We start from the raw sequence: 24,912 nt of genomic DNA, 5'->3' as shown, positions 1-24,912 counted from the left end.
GAAAATGGAGTAAATGTACTTTAAGCTCGATGTTTGAAATACTGACTTCTTATTCTAAGGATCTTATAATGCTCACAGTAAGACATCTATTGAATCTCACTAAATTTCCTTTTTTTTCCATTAAAAAAAATTACATACAGTAGTTTTGAAATTTAAATACTAGATCTGGGCAATATCAAGCTAGATATTGTTCTTAAAATAAAAAGATTAGGTTAAAACGTGTATTGTTTAGTGTTCTGATCTCAGACAGCCTATGAACTTAGACATTTCCCAGGGTCAATAATCTTTATAAAGTAATCAGACAGGAAATTAAATAATTTGTAGAAAAACCTACAAATTCAAGTTGCCACAAAGGCAGTTATTTACATTGATGATAAGTATGAAGTTACACAGTGAGAAAATATTTTATCTTTTGAATAATCAGCAATTATCATATAAATAATAACACAAATACAATATTTGAATTTCATTTTACAATGCTTATAAATTTTTTTGTATTTCTGATTTACTGACTTGCTTTCTTTAAATGAATGTCAACAATGAGACTTCCCATCCAAATATTTATTAGACTTACACTATCATCACAGCTTTTAATGGGTAAAGCATTGCACTGGAAACTGGCAGAGATTCAGAGAGGGTGATAGGGATGACCAGAGGTATGGTACAATCTCCATAAAAGGAGCAGATAAGTAAGAAAGGAACCTTCGGTCTGGAAAGGGGTTGGCGGAGGGAATACGACTGAGCTCTGCGTGGAGTGCGAGAGACATGGAAAGGGTGGATAGTGGTCAACTTCTTGCTGTTTTCTTCCATACACGATCTAGTGGGTGTGAAATGAAGCTAGTTTGAAAACTCAGAATGAAGAAAAGGAGAGCACTGCTTTGGAAATGTATAGTTAAGCTGTGAATTTCTTTATCACAGGTTGCTTGAAGTTTACTGAAATCCTTATGGAGACTTGACAAATCCAATGTGATTGCACAGATTTACTGCTTTGTGTTTCAGAGTAATATAAGAAATAAACATCAGCTGGGAACTTTACAGTAGAAAAAAGAACCGTCCATCTTGTTAGGAAGGAGAGAGGATTTACATCCAAATAAGAGCACGTTTTTCTGTAACTGAGAATTGTTCCTAACCATATGTAACAGAAATGCTTAAATCATGTTTTTTAATTATATCAATTTTATGCCCATAAAGAGTTGCAGATTGTAAGACTGCAGGTACAGGCTTTGCCATCACATAATCCCGGTCTTCATCCTCTACATTTTTTCCATTATAAAGCTCCAACATCCATCATTTTACAGCCATATATTGTAAGACTGAGTCATTTGTTGCTGTACCACAAGGGATACATCTGGATTGAATCTTCTTACCCAGTCGAGACATCAGGCCATTAAGATTTGCTTCTTTAGGAATAATTCTGACTCACCTTTCATGAATGTTCTGTGTGAAGTTCCACGTTTTTGACCAAAACAAGGACCAAGTATGTACATCTTGTGTATCTCCCGGAAAGTCAGTGTAGCGCCAGTGCTGCTGCTTTCAGAGGAGAATATTCACTCCTACGTTGTGCTATGCTTATGGCTGAGAAACTATTTCAGTGTCTCCCTGCATAAAGTAAGTTCTAAAAAAGAATGGGAGAAAAGAAGTGTTTACACTTTCCTTGTCTGCCATATTTGAACTTTTTGAGGAAGAAAGCATTAGCAGGGAGTGCATGTAGGAGTTACAGAAGCCATGTTGTTGTGGATCTAGGGAGGGCAAGAGAAACACAGAGGCGTAAGGAAGTGACTCGAAACAAAATGGCAAGTCCTTTTTTTAAGTTGAATTTGAGGATGTTATGGAAAATTTGTGGAGAGTAACCCCATTGTATGCTGCACATCATTATCCTTTGATTATATAAATAATATTTAAATCATGCAAAAAGAAAATGCATATTAAGAGGACTTTATTAACGCTATTAAGGTAAATTGCTGAAAGTTATAAAATGCCAAAAATAGTGTTGACTAGACATTGTTAATTCATGTACTTGTTTCCAGGCATTATAACAGTATGTAAATGCTTATGTGATCACATATTTTATAAAAAGGGTCTTTGTTCATTCATAACTCAGGTGATGTTCACTTAATGAGCAGAAATTTAGTATTTTGTATTTTCATTGATGCTTGTGTGTGTCCTCAGGTCTTATTTACACAGAATTAAAATTATGCAAATAAGTTAGAAAATGATCTTATTTCCTTCATATGGTATTCAATTCTTTGTACTGTTTAAATGTTTTGCAAACATTGTTTATCTTGACAACCTCTTCTGTTATTTTCTTTATAGATGTAGAACAGGGATATAGAGATGAAGAGAGCAAAATCTCTTTGATTTCCTTTGATTGCTAATATAATTTTAGTGCTATTTGCAAAATAATGTAGGGATAGCAAATTCAGAACCTAACTTTGAAGGATATTGTAAACATGTATGCAGACAAGCTATGCCAGTAAAAACAAGATATCTCACAGGCATTGAAATCTTGGCTTCAGCTTGTGCTACATACCCTAGCTGAGAATGCAGTGATTAAGTCATCAGATCTGAGGTCTAATTCTGAAGGGAGGGCAGTTTCTCTTACACATGGATAAAAACATTCACTTATTTGGTTTAGAATTTTCTGTTTTGCAGGTAACACCCTGTAAAGCTAAGACTGAAATAGGAAAGGTACGGCAGTCAATTTATATAAGGTCTGAATTGCCCACTCTCACCAAGTGATTAAAGCATTCACATCCCGCTATTTGTAAAATAAAACAAGCCCAAGAAGTGCTGCCTTGCTACAGTTATACTGATAGATTAAAAAAAATGAAGCTAGAGTGAGGATACAGACAGAAAGTTCTAAAATTCTGATCTATGAAACGCATTTCAGACTTAATAAGTTGTTTCTTTGGATCTGTTTATGTAAGACTTATGAAAATCATGCACGATCACATACTTTTTGGTCATCAAATTACCAGTGATCAACCATATGTTAGTGCCTGAGTTCCTCTTTTATGTAAGGAAAAAATCACTACGTGTCGAAGGCAACAGTCTGATTACTACAGGATTTTTTTTTTCAGAATGATAAATGTGTAATATTTGCTCATGATAAATGTGTGCATTCATATGTCCCTGTGTGCATGCACATGTGTTATTTATGTAGCCCTTAGTCTGTTTACCTCAGGACTAATTCTTGAAAATTTTGAAAAGCTCCATGCAACCAGTGTTTTTTATTCAATCTACTGCATAAGTATTTCCTTCTTTCCCCTAAAGAGGTAGATTTTTCATTCCAGTAGATGACAAAATACACTGGCCTGAGGCCAAGATTAGCAGGCCTGGAAGATCAGCTCAGTGACAAATTTAAGGCATCTCACCACGGTTTTAGGCTGGACATCACAGAAGAGGAGAGATTCTCACTGAAGCTAAAGCTTTGCAAAATATTCTGCGATGCTCACATCATGGTACCATTAGGTGAAGAAATACCATTTCAGGTTGTTTAGTTCTTGAGTTAACAAACCTGCAGGCTCTTCAAGAGAAGACTTCCACAAACACAAATTATGGTCTACCTTCTCCTTCTTTTTCTAGGCCTAGAAGTGAATATTTTCACATTTGAAAAAGATTCAGGCCAAAAGGTAAACAAAGTTTCAGAACACAAAGGAGAAAAGTATAATTTATTAATGTATGTGGCCTTTCATAGGGGTTTCATTGCAAACAACACATAGTATGCCAAAGTTATAACTACCCATGTTTCATAAGAAGCAAAGTTTTATGTGGGATTCTGTGATGCTATTTCAAATATACACTTTAACATGCATTTTGCCAAAAATTTTCATTCATATGATCACCTATCAGAGGTGCAAGTATCAAAGGTAAGATGATAAATACATGAACACATTGAGTTGGTCAAATTGTCTCTTTGGTCTTTTCAATTGGTCTTGTAGAAGAGAACATGGAAAAGGTATTCATGTAAAAATTTAAAAACTCATGTAGAAGCTGGAATGTCTTAATAGTAGTAGTAGTAATAATAATAGTAATCATAATAATACCTTACACCTATTTATCGCCTGCCATCTGCACGTCACCAAAATGTTTTATAAACAGCTCTTGCAATTTCATAATGTGTGAAGTTATCTCCGCTGCATTTTAGAAGCTGGGAAAGGTCACTGAACAATTGGGTCTGTTAGTTTCCAAAATGATCTGTTGTACAGGACACACACAAAAGCTGATACCTGAGTTACAAAGATGCTGGAACTGAAGTCAGTAGGATCTGCAGGTGCTCATTCACTGTAAAAATGAGGATAGAAATTGTAGAATAAATTTATTTGGGGCTGGTCATTGAGCACAAACCTTTAGGTTCTGGGTTGTTCTCAATTCAAAGAGCTCAAATTCAACAATTTTACTATATATGGTGGATCTTAAATGCATGTTAGTCTAATGAGCACATAGTATAATTTATAAGTAATGGAAAACAGCCTCTTCAAGCATCTCTTCTTTTTCTAGTGACATTCATGGCCAACAGCTGAATGACTTCGCTACTAATAAAGGGTATCTGGAAAACTGAAGTGCCTGAAGTGGATCAAAGGATGTAAATGTATCATAAATTGGGAAGAACAGAGTAGGCATGTCATCTAAGAATGATTGGTTTGTCACTCTTTCAGGAATTCTGCAAGGGCACAAAATACCTGGCATACCGTCGTGTCTCTTACTGCCCTCAGCTGATGGATGAAGCTGTGAAAGAAATGCCATTTCACTGCCGCAGACTGACATCTGTCAGCATAGCGGGCTGCGCAAAGGTGGGTACAAGAAATGGGGCAATAGTTCTGGGATTGCTGGTGCAAAGAAGTACTTAGTATGTCATGCAGAAATTTGACCTGCTAGCATCTGTGTCTTGTCACAACTCTGCAACGTACTCAGCCAATTGAGAAATCAGAGTTCAGCTGACTTGACATCAGTTTTAAGTTCTGAGACTTGGCTCTTGAGAGTGTTGCAGTTACTGGTTGCAGTTACAACTCAAAGGTGCCCGTGCTGGATCAGGTAAAAGTTTGTCTTTCCAAGGGTTGACGTCTAGCAAAGGGTGAAGAGAGAAGGGCTTTTAGTGGTACTTCCCGCAAATATTCTCTCAGCTTCTGGTGTTTTGGGTGTTTCCAAAGGGCGTTGTCTTTGTTTTAATAACTCTTGGTATTCTCATGCTTTATTTTTTTTCCCAGTGCTCTTTCTGAACCCAGGTAAAATATAAACTGCTGCATGAGAACTTCATTTCTGTGGCATGGCAGTGCCTACTTTGAAAATAGCAGTATTGCCTAAAAGCTGGTACACCCAAAGATTTAAATTAATGCTTGATTATTCCGAAGATTCCAAGGTCAAGAAACAGTCCTTTGGAAAATAAAATTTATGAGATATTTGGATACCTGATACCTATGGAAGGGAGTCTTCCTTAGGCTGTTTTTTTTATAGTCAGTGGAGAGAAGCATCAGTCAGGGACTCTGTCCTCAGTTCTCTCAGGCCCTGTCTCTCCACTGACTACTAGAAGGAGACTCAGAAAACAAGTCATCCAAGGGCTGTACGAGTATTCCCTTAAGATCCAAGTTACTGTGACAGTCTTGCTAGTGGTTCCCACTGTCATCAGTGTGTTTCGGTGGGTCCGATATAGTGTATTGTGTTTAGTAGGTATTTACTACACCTACATTAGTAGGTGTTTATTTCCATGTGCAGTTGCAGCCATATTCAATTAACTAACATCTCTTTAGCAAAGCTGCTCAAGTAATTTTATTTCAGGATGTCTAGATATTTGAAAAAAAAAGCCAATTACTTCCAGCTATTAATTTATTTAGATTATGATTAATCTTTATTGAAGCTTATTTCCTTTCATAAATGAGGACACACTGCAGCATATTTAATTTCTGTATTTTCTGTATAATTTCTTTTTGGTTAAAGTCTTGCATCTCAATTATCTTTTTCCTGTATTTGAATGTGTATTCCTTTTGGAAAATATGCTATTAGGAAGGTTGGACTTGATGATTTTGGAGGTCTCTTCCAACCTTAAGATTCTATGATTCTGTAAAGAATCATCTTCCTTATACTTTCTGACTTAATACCCCTGGCTTTTGTGCATTTAATTATTTCTATGCTTTTAATTATTTTATTTAATAGCAAAAACAAATACTTGCTGCATTTTGGCAGTAAGCATTCAAATGCCATTTTTACAATGCTGATTTTTTTTTTTTATTATTTTAATTTCATGGAAAAAAATGTTGTAGTGTTGCTTCCATCACTATCAAGTGGGAATATGCTAAGTTTATTACTACTTTTGGAAAAGTTCATCTTGCACTATCCTTTAAAATTTCATCATACTCATTGGACCAGTTTCCCATTTTTTCCTACTGAAGTGTCCATGTCCTATTTCCTTTCACAATAAGTCACCAGCCATCACTTGTCCCTGCCTCTCTCCTCTCCCACACCTATCTCCATAACCCTTGACTGTCTTTGCAGTCCTCTGCACAGTCTTCACGTCCTCTTATTCACTGGAGCAGCTGAACACCTCAGCCTCCTGGCCAGCTAGTTTGAGCTGCCTAGATAGCCAGCCCTAAATTATACATATTCTCATTTGTTTGTTAGCCTTCAGAAAGTTCATAAATTGCTCAGCCTCTAGGCCAAACCCCACAGGCTGTCTCTCAGATATGGGAGGCCAAGGAAGTTGCTCTGTGTCTTAACAGTCGCCCTTGGGTTTTATCTTACAGATATCTACTGTATAGAATTAATTATTATATGCATGGGTCTCAATCTCCTCATCCTTTGCTTTTAGATAGATATTAAGCTATTTTTCCCTAATAATAGTGATAACAGAAATTTGTGCATGGAGGTCTTCCCAAAGTAGCTGAAGTTAGGTAGTTTTGCAATCAGTCTTCTCTGCCATGCTTTCTACTGCACCTTATATACTAACACAGGGAAACAAAGCAACACAAAAGAAAAATGGCAGTTTTTGGCTAGAAATTGGGAGAGTTTCTGATTATCAGAGCGGCGAATTGTAGAACAGCATCCTGGGAAGGGAGACAGGGGCAAAGTATGAAGGAATGTTTGGATGGCTCTTGCTAAGGGAATGAACTGGGTCATATTTGTAGTTCCTTCAAATGGAACAAGGAGACTCAGTGACCCTGTAATCCCCTTCCAACACATTGTTCCTAGATGGTATCTTTCCTGTAAATGGTTATAAAGCCAATCTGTTAACTGCTAATACCCTACTATTTTCAGAAAAGAACATCAAGACTCTCAAATAAACATATGTATAAGTTTACAAGTCTTTTTTTGACTTGAATCCAGCTTGCAACTCCATAAAATGAGATGGGTACACCTGTGGATGTTAAAACTAACGGGTCTTTCAAATCCTTTGGCAATCTCTAGTATAAATTGAGGAGATCCAGCTGCTAAGTAAGAAAATATTTTCCACTCATAGACTGTTCAAAAATGGCCAGAAGATTAAAGTAAGAATGAACCTGTTCCAAAGGGTATATGTCATTATGTCTGGCAGTCATGTCCTGCAACATCAGCTATATTAAAAAAAAAAAAAAAGAGTAAATAAAATAATAGCAAGAGAACACAGGAAAAAATCAAGAATGTTTTGACATGTGCTATTCAGGTTACTCTAAAATTAGTAGAGTTTATCACTTTAATCATATCTACTGGGGCAAATTAATTGTCTTTGAACAAACTCCACTAGCTTCAGTGAAAGTGCAGTGAGCTTCCCTGTCACGTTTCTGTACACCTAGGACAGGTACAAATTTTGCAAATGCTGATACTATAAAATATTCACCAGTGCAGTTCTGAGTCTTACTCAAGCAATGAGTCTGATTCCAGTGTAATTCTTATTTCATAGGAAAAAAAAATGAAGTTGCTGTGGGAAACATATCCTACACATGAAAAAATACAGCAAGAATTGAAAATAAATCTCTGGTTAAATGAATTGGCTATTTAAATAGCAAAGTTCTGAAGACACAGGCCAAAGGACAATGAATTCTGTAATTCAGTCCTCTAAAGGGAGGAAATTGAGTGTATGATGAATGCAGATGTCTCTTAAATGCATCTGATACCAATTATTGACTTCAGAGTCAGCAACTTCTTTTTATTTCAATAGGAATATGAATCTATTTATTAATCTTTTAATCTATTGATTAATCTTTTGCAGATCTTAATATTGAGCATACAGCAAAAGCTGGAATAAGTGAAGCACAGAATTACCTCTGTATTCCAGGAGGACTGTATCACAAGATAGTGTGCTAATTTTCTGTTCCATGACCCAAGGTCCCAGCTTCTTCTTGCCTCCTTGTCCCTTTTAGACTCTCATGAGATTGGCTGTTCAATGCAAGTGAAACTCTTGTCTCTTCCCACCACACCACTCCACTAATTTTAATCAGGGGTCTTTTAAAGGTTTTAGTATGTCCCCTCTTGTTTGTTGGTCCTAACTGAACAAGGTAATTAAAGTATGTAAGTGCTTAATGTATTCTTGGCTGTTCCTGTTGAGGCTGGTGGAGCAATTAAGTAGCTTCAGTGACTGCTTATGTACCTCGAAGACTCTATGTCTCAAGTTCTTCTCAAATGCAACTTCTAGCCTTAATGGCGATGTCAGTTTAGAAAAATGTACTTGTGGCTAAGCAGCTCTGCTTCAGAGCTAAAGAAAAACAACTTTAAATTAAAAAGGTCTTGGTGTGAGACACTCATTTGTAATAAAGAACTGAGATACAAAAATGATAAAACTATAAGTGCAGCCTAATAATTTAGTGAGAACAATGCAATAGTAGGTAAAGCTAAAGGCTTATACATGCTACATGCAAAATTATGAAGTTGGGAAAGTTAAACCATTCTGATCAGGTGAAAAAAAAAAAAACCACAATACTTTAGACTGTACTGGAATCACAGTTAACAAATACCTAATATGCTCCTGCTATTTCAGTGACACTTCTGTAGATCCTATTGCAGAGGTTCAGAATTCTACTGAGTCAGAAATCTTCTTTCCATGAAGTATTTTAAAACATAATTTTCCCACAAATCAGACACTAAAATTATGCTGTGTTTTTTCTTTCAATTATTCAATAATCTAATTTCTGCATGTCTTGTTACTTCATTTACGGGTGACTGATACCTCTATCCAATGCTTGGCTAGAGCCTGCCATTACGTCTCCTTCTTGGATGTCTCGGGTTGCATTCATCTGACTGACAAAGCACTGAAACATCTTTGGAAAGGTTGTAAGCAGCTCTGGATTCTGAAGATGCTGTACTGTAGAAATATTACCAAGTAAGAAGGTATTTCCTAATCTTAATTCAGAGGTGATTGTAAACCTAAAACCATGAGTTTTTTTCTTCATTGGCATCATGTTGCTGTGCTAGGTCTCTGGCTTGAGCCATCTTGCTCCTTTATCTAGGAGGTGTCCACATTGCCTTAGGATTACTGTGGCGTGGTGTGCGTATCTACATATTCTAGTGTCAGTCAGAAATGAACAGAAACAGGGATCCCATCTGTCTTTACGGCAGACAACATCCTGTTAGGGAAATTTCTGCAGGCACAGGCCATCACCTCAAGGGCCTATGGGAACACCAGACAGAAAAACAGACTGGGCCTCATGCAGTCAGCCATCGCACTGAATGTGCACTTGAGCTCACGCCTAGGCTGTGTGGGAGCCTGTTTCTCAACAGCTGTGTGTCAGTATATGGCGGAAGCAGATCTGAGCACTGATGTGGGCCTGTGCTCAAAATGCAGCGTGATTACAGCGAATGAGTCAAAGTATCATAAGCACGGTTTCATGAATACAAGTGAAACATGTATCTAAAATTGGAAAAAACAGTTCATCTACCACAATGTAATCCAGCTTCCCCACTGGTATAAATGGACCCAGCCTCTTGATTCCCCGTGGCATTTAAAAGCCAGTCAGTTCTGGACATGTTTAGACGTGATTTTTCAGTCTCCAAGATGCAGAGGTAATGTTCATCACTCTTCCATGGGTGTTAAAAGCATCACAGCCCAGGCGCTGTACACCTAGAACTGCACAGCGGCCAGACACGCCAAAGGGACTGAAACTGTTTGGAAAAGAACTACAGTTTAAGCACGGTTGATATATCTGAGTATATAACTTTATGACTTCAGTTAGAGTAAGAAATATATACTACTATATTATATAGAAAATATCCATACTAGCAGAGCTCTAACTCCACTCTGACAGGACCACTGTAGATTGTGCACTCTATCCTGAATCATTCCGGGGTTTAATAGTCACTTTAGAGACCACAAGACCAATGCAAATGCTTAATAACTTAAAAGATATTTCCAGTGTGCTTCATGCTTTCCAAACCCTTCTTGGTTTATTTCCCTCTCACCACAAACAATTCTACTGTCATTACTTTTATTTTCTTTACTTCTCTCTGACTTAGTTTTCTTAATGTGATCTCAGAACTTCCATCTCAAAACCTCTACTTCTAATTAAATACTTGTTAGATACAGAAAGTGTTTTGAAGGATTGGTATGCAAGGGTACAAACTGAAAGAATTATTCTAAATGAACTCCACTGTTCATTCTGGAAAAAAAAAGATATTTCAAATACAATTAATTTCCACACAACTTTCTGATTTACAGTTTTTCTCATATTAACTCTAAAGGGATTTTCTTTTACCCTCAGATTATGGTTGTTGACTTGCTTTTTCTGTGACTTCATGTCTCTGTTTAGAGCACTGAACAGTGTGTCATCCCTTTTGGGCTCTGGTTGCTTATACATCTTCCCGTAGAAGTGAGATGTTGTAGGAACAGAAGTTTGAGTGAGTTCCCATTTCTGTTGGGTGAGCCATGATCAAAGAGCTGATCTGACTTCTCAGAAAACCTTTTGCATTATTGCAGCCTTTGCAGGATGACCCAGGATTATGCCTCTGCCTCAGAGTCCCACATTGGATTCTCCAAACGTCTTGATTAAACTCTTCTGACTCAGCCAAGAAATTTCCCAGCCAGTTATTTTTACTGTAAAGAAAGCCCTGGAGAGTTACAGATCTTTACAAAACAAAAAGCCACCATGAGACACACATCTCCACCCAGCGTTATCTTTGCCCTTTTTGTGATTTTTTAGAACTAGGCAAACTTTGCCAGTTTTACTTTCTTGAGCCTGATTTTCTGGTATGTGACAGTGGATGGCTCTTTTCTTTGCCAGCCTCAGTCTCTAACTCTTTGCACCATATGTTCAATGACAGGAAACTCCTACTCCATGCCATTTGAGTCTGGGACAAAAACTATCAGTGGATCCATCATGTAGAACAGTTCAGCACTGAAGATGTTTTGCTTGTTCCTTCCAACAGGTCTGAAGAGCCTCCCCACACCTAGGCAGGCTGCAGAATACACTGACCGCATCGAGATCAGAGTGGCTTTTCAATGCAGACTCTAAAATTGTCATTACATGGAATGATATTAAGAAACTAAAGGAGTTCACAGCTAGAGTCAGATATATTCCACATCCTGTATGTGTCACTCTTTAGAAAAATCTTTTTTGTTGTAGTTCGAGGCCAATACTGCAAAGATGATAAAACCCATTTGTTTTCTGCCAATAACTACATCAAAAGCCCAGTAAAATATGGCAGTGATGCTACATTGTTAGTCATCTTGCAGCAGATTTTCAGTAATGACATCAAAAGCAGTGACAGTACTGTCACTTGTATGTCACAGTATATTTTTATAGAACTATGTATTCCATTCACAACCTGTATGTTTTTAGTAATGAATAATAAGAGACAGATTGTCGGAAAAATGAACAACAGGGCCTTATTCTCTGTTTTCAAAATAACTCTTAAAACATTATTTGGGTTCTGAGATTTTCATAGAATGTAGAAGAAAGGGCTGTTTTCAGGTGTAATTTATGTTCTGGAGGTTTGAAACCTACATTTCAGAGAAATTTCATTCCCTGTTGAAGGAGATGGAAGAGGACATCTATGTAAAAATCAGATTAGTCTGGAGAACTAAATATGCTAGTGGCTTAGGTTCTGAATAAGCAATAGGAGAAATATGCTTTCAGTTTAAAGTAGCCCTACAAAATCTATAAATCATGTATACATTGTGCCAAGGAATTCTTCATTATTTATTATTAAACACTAACCAGTCCTAGCAGACATCTCTTAATAGACTGAGCCTTGCAAATTCTGAGGCGTATCTCTTGTATCATGTCACATGCTTTTTCAAAGTTTCGTTTTTACTGTTTCGTTGGATTAAAATAGAAAACATATGGAGCCACAAAGTTCTTCAAGTTTCAGTCCAATGCAGCTTCATAGGAAACAGTTATGAGCACATAAGTTGTCCATTCTTTCCAGTATCAGGTAGCATTTGAGATCATATTTGCCAACATACTAGCCTGGTTTCAGGTTTATTCAATGTTAGAAGAAAAAAAAAGCCCTATGGCCTGATATCTTGCTGCACATTTCTGTATCCAGAGGCCAATGACCTTTCAGTTAATCTGTTTCTAAATGGCATAAAGAATCATGGATCACCTTCCTGTGGGAGTAAATGGTATTGGTACAACTGATTTCTTCTACTGGAGGAAAAGCAAGCTAACTAACAGCTTTTTAAAAGGTGGCTTCTGTAGGAAAAGGTTGTACTGGTTGTGATTCACTTGGGACTAATCCTAGAAGAAATAACACACTGGCATCTTTAAAGAAACACTTCTCTTCCCTGCAAGACGTTCTCCTTAGAGCTCAAAACACAAATACCATTTAAAGTCAGCTGCAGTGCTGAGAAAGGTGTGGCTCCCTATTACATTTCTGGGTGCAAAATGGGAAAGGAAATCTACCATCGCCTTGAGAAGCCCTCGCCAGCCAGCCTTGTGCCCTCACCAAACAGCATCTCGTCGGCAACAGTTTTGTTCCACCAAAAGCTGTTCTTTGAGAGCAGAAGTAAATGCTTCCTTATTTCTTGTCTGTACTAATACGAAGCCAGTTACATTTCTTTTAAACTGATGACGACTTTGTTAACAAGTGACTCATCAACAAATACTATTACTATTTTTGCCCTTTAAATGGAAATTACATTGGGTCTAAATAGCCACAATACATTTGGAGAACATTCTCATTTCGGGGTTGGTTGGGGTTTTTTTTGTGTGTTTTCTGATGGTTGCTGTTGGTTAGAAAGGAGAAAGCAGAATTTCTTAGGTATTATCCAACTATTCAGGTCTCAAGGCATGAAGGACTTGGGAGTTCAACACACATGTAACTGGAAGGGAAGACAGCCTACACATGATTTGGTAAAGGAGTAAGAATTATACTTAGGATTTCTCTTGAAGAAGCAAAAAAAAAATACCATAGTACTGTCCTCTCACTGACTGTAAATCGCTCTCCAGAAGTGACATGGAGGCTCCTGGAGTGCCATGTTTCAGCTGCCATGTGCATTTGGATGTCATAAAGGATACAACTACTGCAGCTGACAGAGACCTCAGAACACTTCACGTTTTACGTAGTCTCATCACTTTTTGTAACCTGGAGTATGTTTGAAGGATGCTTTCTGCTTTTCCCATTAACTGCTTGCCTCCACTTGCCCCTTTAGCTTAATTTCTCCTTAATTTACACTATAAACAGTTCTCCCATGTTTAGGTTTTTATTTTTCATTACTTTTTACTCTTGATTGGCTTTTTTAGCCTCATCTCAAAAAGTATTTTTCAAAACCTCTGCTTTTTACTATGATGCACCCAGTCAAACATTTCTGAATTTTGGAATGGCTCAGGATTCAAACTGTGATGCAGAACTGTATTTCTTAGCTACCCCCTCTTAGTAAAGGGCTTGAAACTTTGGGTAAGGATTCAATTATATATTCCAGTGCTGCTTAAGCCATGTCTTTGGGCCAATACTTTTGTCTGACTTATACCAAGAGATACTTGCCTTGCCAAAGATAATTGTAATTATTTGCTGAAATGCTTTTATTCATCAATGTACTCATTTAAGACACTTTATAAATAAATGAGTAGGCTCTGTCATAGTACAGTGTATCTTAAATAAATGATCTGTTTTGCCATGTGTTGAAACGACATGAATGGCTGTTTCTGGCAAACTAATCAACTGTAGCTCCAGGCATGGGACAGCATAAGTTTCCAAATAAATAGTAACAGCTCCCCTTATACATGCTTCTGACAGCTGCCATACATTGCAGTTTCCATGAAAAACAGGAATTTGGACTTGCATGAGTTGATTTTTATTTTATAGCTTAGAGCTTATAGCTAATATAAATTGTGCATACATTCCTCAATGGCACAGGCCTCCTTAATATAAAAACAGATACAGCCTTGTGCTCATGTGGTGCATACAGTGTGTCAGTGTTAGATGTGAAAAAAAAAAGTATCCTGCAGTGGTTGAGAAGGAGCCCTCCCTGCTTCACTGATTTTGTTCCTTTTCCACCCGTCTCTGCTTCCCCTGTCCTGCTGTGGCGGTGCAGGCATCACAGCTGTGCTTGTCTGCCTCTTTTGCAACCATCTTCAGCGTTTTCACTTTAGGAAAAAAATACTGTAGTAGCAGATTACTGGCAGATAACAGACCGCTTTAATTTGGATTTTTTTTCTAGTATTTTCCAGATGCCGTATGATGCATTGTTACAGAGCTTAGGAAAGCGGCCAGCAGGGAGAAAGGCGACCTTGCTGCAGCTGTGACACATCAGATCAGGTTGAATCTCCTGAAGAGGATGGGAAATGTAGCGAGCTGGCTCTTCCCCTATGAGCCCATGAGCATGCTTAGCCCGGGGGAGCTTTCTGGAGCGCAAGAGCCAGCGATGAGGGGAGGCTGAAGGAGGCGGGTGCTCCGCACAGCCAGGCGCGGGCTCACAGCCAAGTCACAGGAGTGATGGAAAGAAAGAGACGTTCAAAAGACTGGAAGTGGTAGGATGGGTTTCTTCAGTTTGGAAAGGCAATGAAAGTTGCTGAACTGGCACTGCCTGGAAAGGAGAGAGAGAGGAGAGAGTTGCCCTTCAACTTCTTTTTAGGGTGTCTCACTCAGCAGGCCTGATTTTCTCCTATTTCTGTGTCATTATTCTCTGGTTTGTTGTTTTTGTGGTCTAATGCTGCAAAGGGGCAGCGGTCACAAAATGCTGAGGAAGATCAGAGGGGTCATGGGGCGTTTTTGGACATTGTAAGCAATTCTCTTCTGGTTCAGCTATGGCAGAAGCTGCAAAACGCAGCCTTGGGGGCAAGCTCGCGGCCAGCGCGGGTTAGCAGTGAGGCTCTGTAACGCTGCCTGGTGTGTATGCAACTCAGGCTCAGAAACAATACACTTTTAAAAGAGGTGAGTGAGAGAAGATAATGACAAGTGGAGAGGTTAGCCAAAAAGAAAGCAGAAGGTGTAACAGGAAAGGGTAAAAACAGTTGAAGGTGCCACAGAAACTATTTAAAGGAAAAATACCAGATAGGGACCTGCACAGTTACTATAGCCTTCCTATACAGCTATGAAGAACCACTCTGGAGACTCTGTGATATCTTTTGATGTAACTGGTTTATCTGTCTTGTTTGGTGTTATGTCTTCTTCAAAACACAGTGCTGTTATTCCAAGGGCATTGCCTACTCAGTCCCAGTGATCTGTGGTTTAGGCTCCTCAGTCCAGACAGGCACTGATACACTGGAGCAAATGGAGATCAGGGCCACCAAGACCATTAAAGGGCTGGAGCACATGATGTGTAGAGAGAGGCTGAGAGAATTGCTTTGCTCAGTCATGAGAACCTGGGCTACAGGAGACTTTATTGCCATCTATAACTCTGATCAGAGGTCACAGAAGAGAAGACATGGCCAGACTTTTCTCAAAGGTGCACTGATAGGACAAGTGGCATATATAAAGTTCTGACTACATACAAGGAAACCGTTTTTCAATCAGGAGGCTGGTCAAACACCTGAACAGGATCCTAGAGAGGCTGTGCAATCTTCATCCCTAGAGAGATTCAGAGCTCAGCTGGCAAACCCCTGACCCACCTGGTCCAGTCGGATCAATTTAGAGCAAGGCCAGTTATCTTCTTTTTTAATTTCCACACCACCTCCTTTAATATTGATAGCTTCCGTTAAAACAAGGAACTTTTGCTCATTAAACGGCTTTTAGTGTTCTTTGTAGAAACAGCCTCTGCAAATTTCTTTTTACTTTTGTCATATTATTTTTTTTAACTCTTGTTGCAGACAAGCTGTCTTAAAATATACAGCCAAACTGGAGAAACAAGAACATAATGATGCTGACCCTCCTTCCTGGTTTGGATGTGACTAGGATGGTAACATACTCACCTTCACCAAAAGCCACAAATCAGAGCCTGAATAAACAAATTATTCAAAATGAAAGATGAAGAAATTGCACAACATCTTCTACAGTTCAAGGGTTTTTTTTTCACTAGAGCATGGAAATAACACTGTATTATTTTTCTTCAAACTAATCATACTTTTATAAAAGGCTGTTTGTTGAATTAGTAAGGAAGCATTGCAAATCTTTCTTGCAGGAAACGAGTGTACGCCTTCAAGCAAGACAGCCTCACTGAAACAACACTGCTAACTTTCAGATGTTGATTCAAGCTGTCTTCATCGTTCAGTAATGAGAAGTTTTTGTAGTCCCATGCAGAGTAAGCAATAAATAAATCTGCATGTGCTTGGGGTTCTTGTTTGCCATGAAGGTCCTCTCCAGGACATAAACACTCTGACTTCCCACAGAACTTCACACTTGACACGGCTGGTACTCATCAAGTACGCTGCTCTTGAGCAGTGAAGAGCAGTGAATAGGTGATTCACAGTGACTACCAATTCTTTAACCCACAGCGATACACGGACAGTTCTCTGCTTCTCAACAGTCACGTGTGCGCCCAGCGCCCTTATTGTCATAAAAGCCTCTAAGGCTCCATTCAAGTCTCCACGCGAGCTGATGCAGATCTGAATGCGGGCGAGCTGGCAGCTGACAAAGTCAGGAGAATCAAATGAAAAGGAGCACAGATGAGAAAAGTGTTAAGGGAGAAATTTCCTCCAGTTACATGTCTTCCCATCAAATGGACAAAAACAAACAAAAAAAGCACACATGGGATTTGCCATTCAAATCCTAGTTACTCATAACCCACTCATCTTTCCTTGCCTAAAGAAAAATATAAAGTTTCACCTCATTGTAGCAGAACAAGACATTACTCAAATACCTTTGGGGAAACTCCCAAAGATTTGTTTTTCTTCTGTTTACTATCGACCTTTATGTTAAAAGTTCTAGCTGGACTCAATATTTATTAGCTTGAAAAGAATATAAACAGAGTAGCTTTAGTGGTAGTACAATTTTTCTGATGGCTTATTTAAACTTCTTTAAGGAAGTAACTAGCAATCCTAATGTTTAATTCCAGCTAGTTTTAGAATACAAATGCCTTTGTTTGCTTTCTTTTGAACATTGAAGAAATAACAAGTATGTTCTCCCTTAAATTGCTGACAGAGCAGTCCCAAAAAGCACAACTTGATCCCCGAGGCTGACAGGCTTTGTGTTCTGGGTGAACGATGGAACCATTACATGGACTCGATTTTGTGAAATATCTACTACACTGTTTTTATTTTTCAGTGCGGTGTGAATTTAGAGGTGCTTCTTTCACTTTGTCCGCAGCAGTGCACAGAAATCATTAGTTTCAAATTATTTTTTTTACATTTAAAACCATTACACATTTATTTTTTTTACCATTTAAAAGTGTAATAATAATAGTAACTAGTAATATTATATTGCTTTTAGTAATAACATCAGTAACATTTTATATATTAGTGTTTACATTTAAAATAAGCAATAATTTGTCATACACATCAGTGCCCAACTCATCCTAACAAACAGTACACAAAACATCAAACAGAGAGTGGAGTTTTTAACCACCTTGAATTATAGTAAAAATGCTGCCCTTGACTATTGAAGGCCATTAGCCAGGGGCAATTATACCTCTTGTGGAATCCTGTGGGAAAGAAGAAGTTAATTTAATAATGTACCATTATGATCTAACATATATACATACACACACACATATACACAACTTAAACCCTGAGCTCTCTTTGCTTAAACCTCTCTCTTAAACCTCTTTGCTACTCTCCATCCACTCAGTTGTCATGAGTTCTTACATTTCAGTTTTAAAACACAAATTTCAGTACTTTTATAAGGTGCCATATATATGTATGGAATGGCTTTTAAAAGCTCCATTTACTTTACTGTGTATTTGTATTTCAGTTACATAAAATTCCCCACAAAAATCATGTATGCCCTTGTGCAGGGCATAGACACTTCTCTTACCTCCCTCCCGTGCCTTTCTGCCTCAAGGAGCTGACAGTAAGCCACTGGAAATGTAGCAAACAAATAGATTACAGTTCTCAGTTAGTAGGCCAATACTTTCATTCTTTGGTAGCTTTTACTTTAGGGGAATGTTCATGTGGAATCTTATCTGAAGTCAAGCTGGTGGAGTGTTCTTCCTTGAAATCAGCCAGACCCACGGCACTTTTGAGTATTTATTTTAAAGGCGTTTCTTTGCAGACAAACAGTGGCAGATGCAGCTAGAGTTCTTATTTCTATCCACAAATAAGTGGTTCAGGATGACACAGAGCAAGTTCTGCCATTTCATGTGAGTAGTTTTACATATACAGTATCTATTGACAAGGCAAAAACTGCTTAGGGGTCAAACACCAAGTGAGAAGAGCAAATAAGAACTACAGCTCTGAAAGTGGTTTTATCCTATCCACAATACAAATAATTTTGTTGAACAAGATTCTCTGCATTTTGCATAAACCAGCAGAATTCCCACAGTACTGAGACATTTAATTTAAAAATATATAATAGCTTACATAGCATGTCATCTTGGAAGTAAATTTTTGTATTTTCAAATAGCAGATGTAGAAAATGCTTTTTATTTACTTAAATGATGACTCCAAACTTTTGTTTGAAAGTTACCAGCTTTTAAACTGATGTGGTAAATGGGTCGTTACACAAATTGTGAGTATGTAAGATCTTCTTGTTCCTAAAAGGCACTAAAAGTAAACCAGACCTGTTAAGCACCAGCGACTGTCACAGGCCAACCTTGGGTTAAAACATCCTCGTTTTTAAAATTGTTTCTCTCTTATATTAAGAATATAGATCAACAAAATTTCATAATTTTACAGAAATGTTCCTTTATAATTTCTTGATTTAATCTCTTTGGCCTATTTCACCTTTAAGAACTCTTCAGCTTGACAGACTGGATCCAGCTTTGGCTTTTGAGACACACTTTGCCATGTTGTGTGTCAGCCTTAATCCATTTGTCTGTTTCATTCCTTTGATTCATGTGACCTGGAAAAGAGAGTTTTGTTTAGTTTATTTGACAGTAAACATATCATCTTCACATTGCATTTTTTTTCAAGCTCCCTGGCAATACTTGTAAGACTTTTATTTGGAAGAATTTATATTTTTAACAGAGGCTTCTGCCATGTCACTCTTGATACACTTTTTTGCATTAATCTCATTTCCCATACATGCTATTACAATTGAGTTGAGATTTTTTATTATATGGTACCATCATTTTTACTATGGGCTAGGATATACGTCTACATTAGACATTAATCTGGCTAAGTAATTTGAAAAGTTTTAATCTTTACTGTGAGCATGGAAAAGAGACACGGGTAAGACCTGATTTTCCAGATGACCAGACATGTTGCTTTCTTATGATAACGGCTTAAAAAAAAACCCCAACCCTGAGATGTCTGTGTTCTTAAATGTTTCACATAAACTTAGTATGCATGGTCACGCTCTGAAAAGCTCACTGTATAACAGACAAAGGAGAAAGTTCAACTTACCCTTATTTTACAATTAAGAAACTGTGGCCAAAAGAGAATATGTAACCTTTCAAGTTTATACAGAAGATTTATGACCAAATTGGGAATTAAACTGGGATATTTTAAGTCCCAAATCGTGCGTTTATCACAAGATCAACCTTCACTTTGGTTTATCTTTACAAAATATCTTTTATTATCACTTTAGTGTTTGTGTGACTGAGTGAATTCTAAGTTTAGAACTAATTTGAGGCTGAAATAGCATGAGGGATGGCAGGGAAGCAGATTCTGAAGCAACTTTGCAAACATGCTTTGCTCTGACCTGTAACACAGCTGAAATTAAATTCTGGCCACGTCAAAAACAGTGGCAAAACTCCAACTGACATCACTGCATCGCTTTCCACAACTCAAACCTATGTGCCAGAATGTTTCAATAGCATTTCAGCACTTTGGTACTTCTCAGTGGAATTGGTTTAAGGGTATGGGCCAAACCCACATCAATTCACTAGCAGGCCGAGGTATTGTTTAAAGATACAGGATTTTCAGAGGAGTCCAACACTGATGAGTTCTCCCACTGAATGAAGAGGCATTTCAGTGTCCTTTGGTATCAGACTACAACATGCCTTCAAGGATCGCCACACCGATGTCCTGGTACAATTTCTGCACTCCTGATTGCTCCAGGCAACAGCAGTCTCAATCCCACTCAGTCTCAATGTCATTCCTACTGTAAGGCAGGATGCACAGTTCTAGCCCCCATCTAATGATGGACTTAAATCTATGATATTCTTCATAAAATTGGGCAAATATGTTGCACATGAAATCTGTTAAAATGTGAAACTTCAATTCATAGAATCATAGAATCGTTAGGGTTGGAAGGGACCCTTAAAGGCCATCTAGTCCAACTCCCCTGCAAGAAGCAGGGACATCTTCCACTAGACCAGGTTGCTCAGAGCCCTGTCCAACCTGCCCTTGGATGTTTCCAGGGATGGAGCATCCACCACCTCTCAGGGCAACCTGTTCCAGTGTTCTACCACTCTCATTATAAAAAATTTATTCCTTATACCAAGTCTGAATCTACCTCCCTCTATTTTAAAACCATTAGCCCTTGTCCTATCAAAATTCCTCAGAAAGCTTTCCCAAATAATTGATTTGCAATAGTATTATATCAGAAAATACAGAACAGAAATTAAAACAAAATCTTGTCTTTTAAGTAGAGGTAGCCCTTAAAACATTGCATCACTCTGAATTTTAAACAGGAAAGAGCCTCCAGGTGTCAAAAAGTGAACCATGAAAGAAGCATAAAGGAAAATTTCAGTTGATCCCTTAACAGAGTTGTAGAGCACTAAAAATACAGCTTTTTTTTTTCATAAGGAGAAAGGACACAATAAATGTAGGCAGAGATGTATTTCCAGAAAGTGTGCATTGGAGTGCTTGGTCCCAGTTCCTCTCTCTCACGTTTTGTCACTATAGCTTGTATTTTTGTACAAGGAACAAACACTGCAGCACAGAATCAGCCCTGTAAATGAACAGAGTCAGACACTGCTTACACACTGCTACACTTCTGCTAAAATTTAAAGAAGAATTTTGAAGAAACATAGAAACAAATTAACAAGAGTTGTTTTAAAGCTCAGTTGTTGTCTGAGCTCTGTTTCTCATTTTGCATTTGCTATGTGAACTTAGAAGAATGTTTTGTTCCTTATGCTTCTTTTGGAGATTTGCCCGTGAAGGGAATGCAGAAAATATCAAACTGCCTGCAGGAAAGTGAGTGTCAAGTTCCACTCCCTAGGGATGAAGATCTTCAAACTATTTTAAGGTTATTAAGCCTATGGCCAGTAGCAGGTTCAAATCAAGCTTAAGATATTTGAATAGCTTTGCGTATGAGGTGCTAATCAAGCAACAAGGTTTAGTTGGAGACCTTTTGATGACAGTTTGGTCTTAACTGTACTCACTGCCTGTGCTCTGAATACGGTGGGAACATAAATGGATTTTGAGGATGACTTTGCTAGCATGATTAAATCATGAAAGCCAATAGCCTGCTGGATTGAGAATAAAGAGGAAAAAAAAAAAATTAATTTCAATACCCACCAGTCAAGACAACAGCATGAGCTCAGGAGAAGAGAGATGCACCAGTATGCTGTGTGGCCATGTTTTCAATTTAACACCCAGGAAAAAGGTTGGGTTTTTTTTTTTTCCCATGTGTGGTGTCTAAAGGCAGAGAACACCTTTGCAGAAGTTTACACAGTCAAGTACTGACTGTTTATTCACTTGCCTTCCTGGAGACTGGAGAAGTTAGAGAGCTCTGTTTTCATAAAATAAAACACATGAAGAAGAGCATATTTTAAATGTTGTTCAGACTGTGTTATATCTCAGAAAGGCTGTGAACAGCTTGAGTTAAATGCAAGCTGAAACCAATAAAAATCTGTAGGATAGCATCTCATCTAATGTGTTTTGTAGAAGTTGGATGAACTTTCTATTTGACTTGAAGGAATGTAATCTTTTCCAGATACAACCTGGGTTTTTGTTTGTTTTTTTTAAGATACTGCTTAAGGATCAAGGCTTCACAGAGGAACAGCATTTAGAGGGACACTGTAAAGTAAAGCTCTTCCCATTCAATTCTAGGGGCAAAGAGTCAATAAAAATAGCTTCTAGGAAAGAAGAAAAAAATTTGAAGAAGTGCCTTGAGAACAGATAAAACAGGGAGGGACTCAGCAGTGGATAGTGTTACTCCTGGGATCAGAATTGTTACTCTGAACGCAACAGACCGGAGTCAGCTGCACAGCGGGAAGAAGGAGTGCTACACTTGAACAGCTGTTAAATTTCAGAAAAAACTAAAGTTTCAGCAGACTGACATAATACAAGCCCTTTCAATTATTTCCCTTTTAACAGCAAGCTGCTTGCCTCACATTATTCACCATCCCTTCAGCTGTGTTTGTATTTAACCCCGGAACTCCATGCAGCTAAAAACGCAGACGTTACCTTAAAGTAAACAATACAGAATTGCTGATAACAAAAGCAGTTAAACACATCCGAAAAGCTTTGTGCATGGTATATGAGACCCATGCAGTCAGCTCCCTCCTCGCACACTGGCTTTGAAGCAATCCTAAAGGGTAACTCAGAGCACTTCATAGGCTGCTCTCCCAGTACGACTGTATGAGGAGCCATTGTGTGAGCGGTGAGAAATAAGTTATTCCTGAAGGAAGGAAACATCTGTCTAAATCCCTTATGTTCCAGAGGGGAATCCAGATCTAACCTCAGGCAGATGTGAAAGTCTTACTATTTCACTCATGCCTGAGTGAACGGCTGTAAGGAGAAAGGTGCTTCTCACCACCATCTACCTGGAGAACGAGACACGGTGAAAAAACTTAAGTATGTTATTAAGAAAAACCCAAAAAGTCAGAAATAGGACAGCGGTATCAATGTCCATCTTTTCAAGGGGACTTGGTAATTAGACAAGTTGACTCTCTCCAGAGGCACATGAAGAGGAAGGTCATCTAAGGAGTTCTTAGTGACCAAAAGAATAATTGGATGCTGGATCAACCCATAAGCTGGAAACTTTCATAGGAAACAAAGAGGTTAGAGAAGACAATGGGATTCTTCTCCACACGCAGGACAGAATTCTGAGGGAAGGCATAAGTTAATATGAAAGAGTGAACCCTATTACCTGTGTGCATGGTCACCAGAAGGCTCGAAGAGGAACACTGCTCAGATGTGGCTCAGCAAAGCTCTAGTGCTGATGGAGTGGGACTCGTACAAAAAGCTAAAAATCGTGTTAACTGCTGCAACTGTTGTCACACTGGATGACACGGGGAGCAAGTATATCTCGACTTGGGAGAAGACAATAATTCCCAAAGAGTATGCTCTTTGTAAGAGGAGAGAAAAATACAGAGAGGTTGGTTTGCAAACTTGAGAAGGTAAGAATAGAGAGACATAATAACCTACAAAGACAAACATCCACAGCCTCTGAGGAGCGCTTGTGACACTGTGGGACTTCTACCAAGGAAACTCATGCAAGTGCTGAAAAACAGATGGAGTGAGTGATTGCCAAAGTTAAAAGCTCACTCGGCACCAAGCAGATGGATGGCATCAGGTCAAAGGTTGCTGCTGGATATAAACTTGGCACTAGAACTGGAGCCACGGACGGAGAAAGATCTGGAATCAGATAAGTCCCTGGCACCACTCAAAGATGGAAGATTTACATGGGTTTTAAAAAAGAAAAAAAAGTGTGTGGGGGAATTGTATTCCAGACAATTAGATTTGTAAATTGGCACCATCAGCTACAAGGATGCAAAGAAAGTCCCTGAATGATTGCAAGAGTTTTTCCACTAAGCTTACAGTTGTTAACACATAAGCTGGCAATGAAAGTGGGTGGAAGCACGCCCACTGGCTGCATTCATTTAGTCCTCAAATGTATCGATCCACATGCCTCATAACCTTCCTTTAGTGTGGGTGGGAGCAGATGGTCACGTCAACTTAGGACAAGAGAAAATGGAGCTGAAAGCAACCTCCTGAGATGCACTGTATTTAACCTGACACAGCTGTCTAGCCTGTTCTTCACAATCTGCAGTACTGATAATCCCATGGCCTCACCAGGCAAGTGCCTACTACCAGAAAGTTTATCTTACTATGTAGCTAAGTTTCCTTTACTGTAAGATCAAATAATAATTTCTAGTCCTATCACCAGTGGACAGGGAACAATTTTTCTTTCATCTCTGCAGCAATTTCTTGCATACTGGAAAAGGGCATCTTCTCTCAGACTTCTCTTCTGTAGACAAAAACAAAATTTTTTTAAAGTCTTCCCTCATAAATCATTTTTTTACATCTATGATCAGAGTCCGTACAGTTGTCCACATCCTTTTTGAAGTACAGTACTCAAAATTGGACACCTTCCAGTAAAGTATTACTAATGCCATGTAAAGCCAAGGGATTATTTTGAGTTTTACAGAACAGTCATGTTAATACACTATTTTTGCAACTGCGTAACATTATTGTTTCCTGTTTACTGGTGTTTTTATTGAAATATTTCTTCTCTTGGGACCACACAGGTAGTTACTCCTACCTTCATATTCTGAACTTAAAAGGACTTCTTAGAAAAATGGCCTAAAAAGCATATGAATGAAGACTGAGTTTGAACCCTGCCCTTTAATATGTTAGTAACCCT

General features: G+C 38.3%; 2 protein-coding genes across 2 annotated transcripts in view; one reads left to right on the top strand and one right to left on the bottom strand.

The window, feature by feature from the left end:
* Nucleotides 1–16,901, top strand: part of FBXL13 (F-box and leucine rich repeat protein 13) — a 71,350-nt gene extending 54,449 nt beyond the window's left edge. Inside the window, 4 exon segments of the mRNA XM_086739909.1 lie at nt 4,659–4,792; nt 9,122–9,286; nt 11,503–11,590; nt 16,087–16,901. Of these exon segments, the coding sequence (XP_086596035.1) occupies nt 4,659–4,792; nt 9,122–9,286; nt 11,503–11,590; nt 16,087–16,284 (585 nt within the window). The 3' untranslated portion in view covers nt 16,285–16,901.
* Nucleotides 16,902–18,447: 1,546 nt separating this feature from the next.
* FAM185A (family with sequence similarity 185 member A) overlaps nt 18,448–24,912 on the bottom strand; it is a 42,670-nt gene continuing 36,205 nt past the window's right edge. The window contains exon 8 of the mRNA XM_086745990.1: nt 18,448–19,275. Within this exon, the coding sequence (XP_086602116.1) occupies nt 19,160–19,275 (116 nt within the window). The 3' untranslated portion in view covers nt 18,448–19,159. The remainder of the gene's footprint in view (nt 19,276–24,912) is intronic.

Source organism: Chlamydotis macqueenii, chromosome 1, assembly GCF_036417535.1.
Source record: "Chlamydotis macqueenii isolate bChlMac1 chromosome 1, bChlMac1.mat, whole genome shotgun sequence".
Classification (NCBI taxonomy): Eukaryota; Metazoa; Chordata; class Aves; order Otidiformes; family Otididae; genus Chlamydotis; species Chlamydotis macqueenii.
This window is presented reverse-complemented; position numbering and strand designations above follow the sequence as displayed.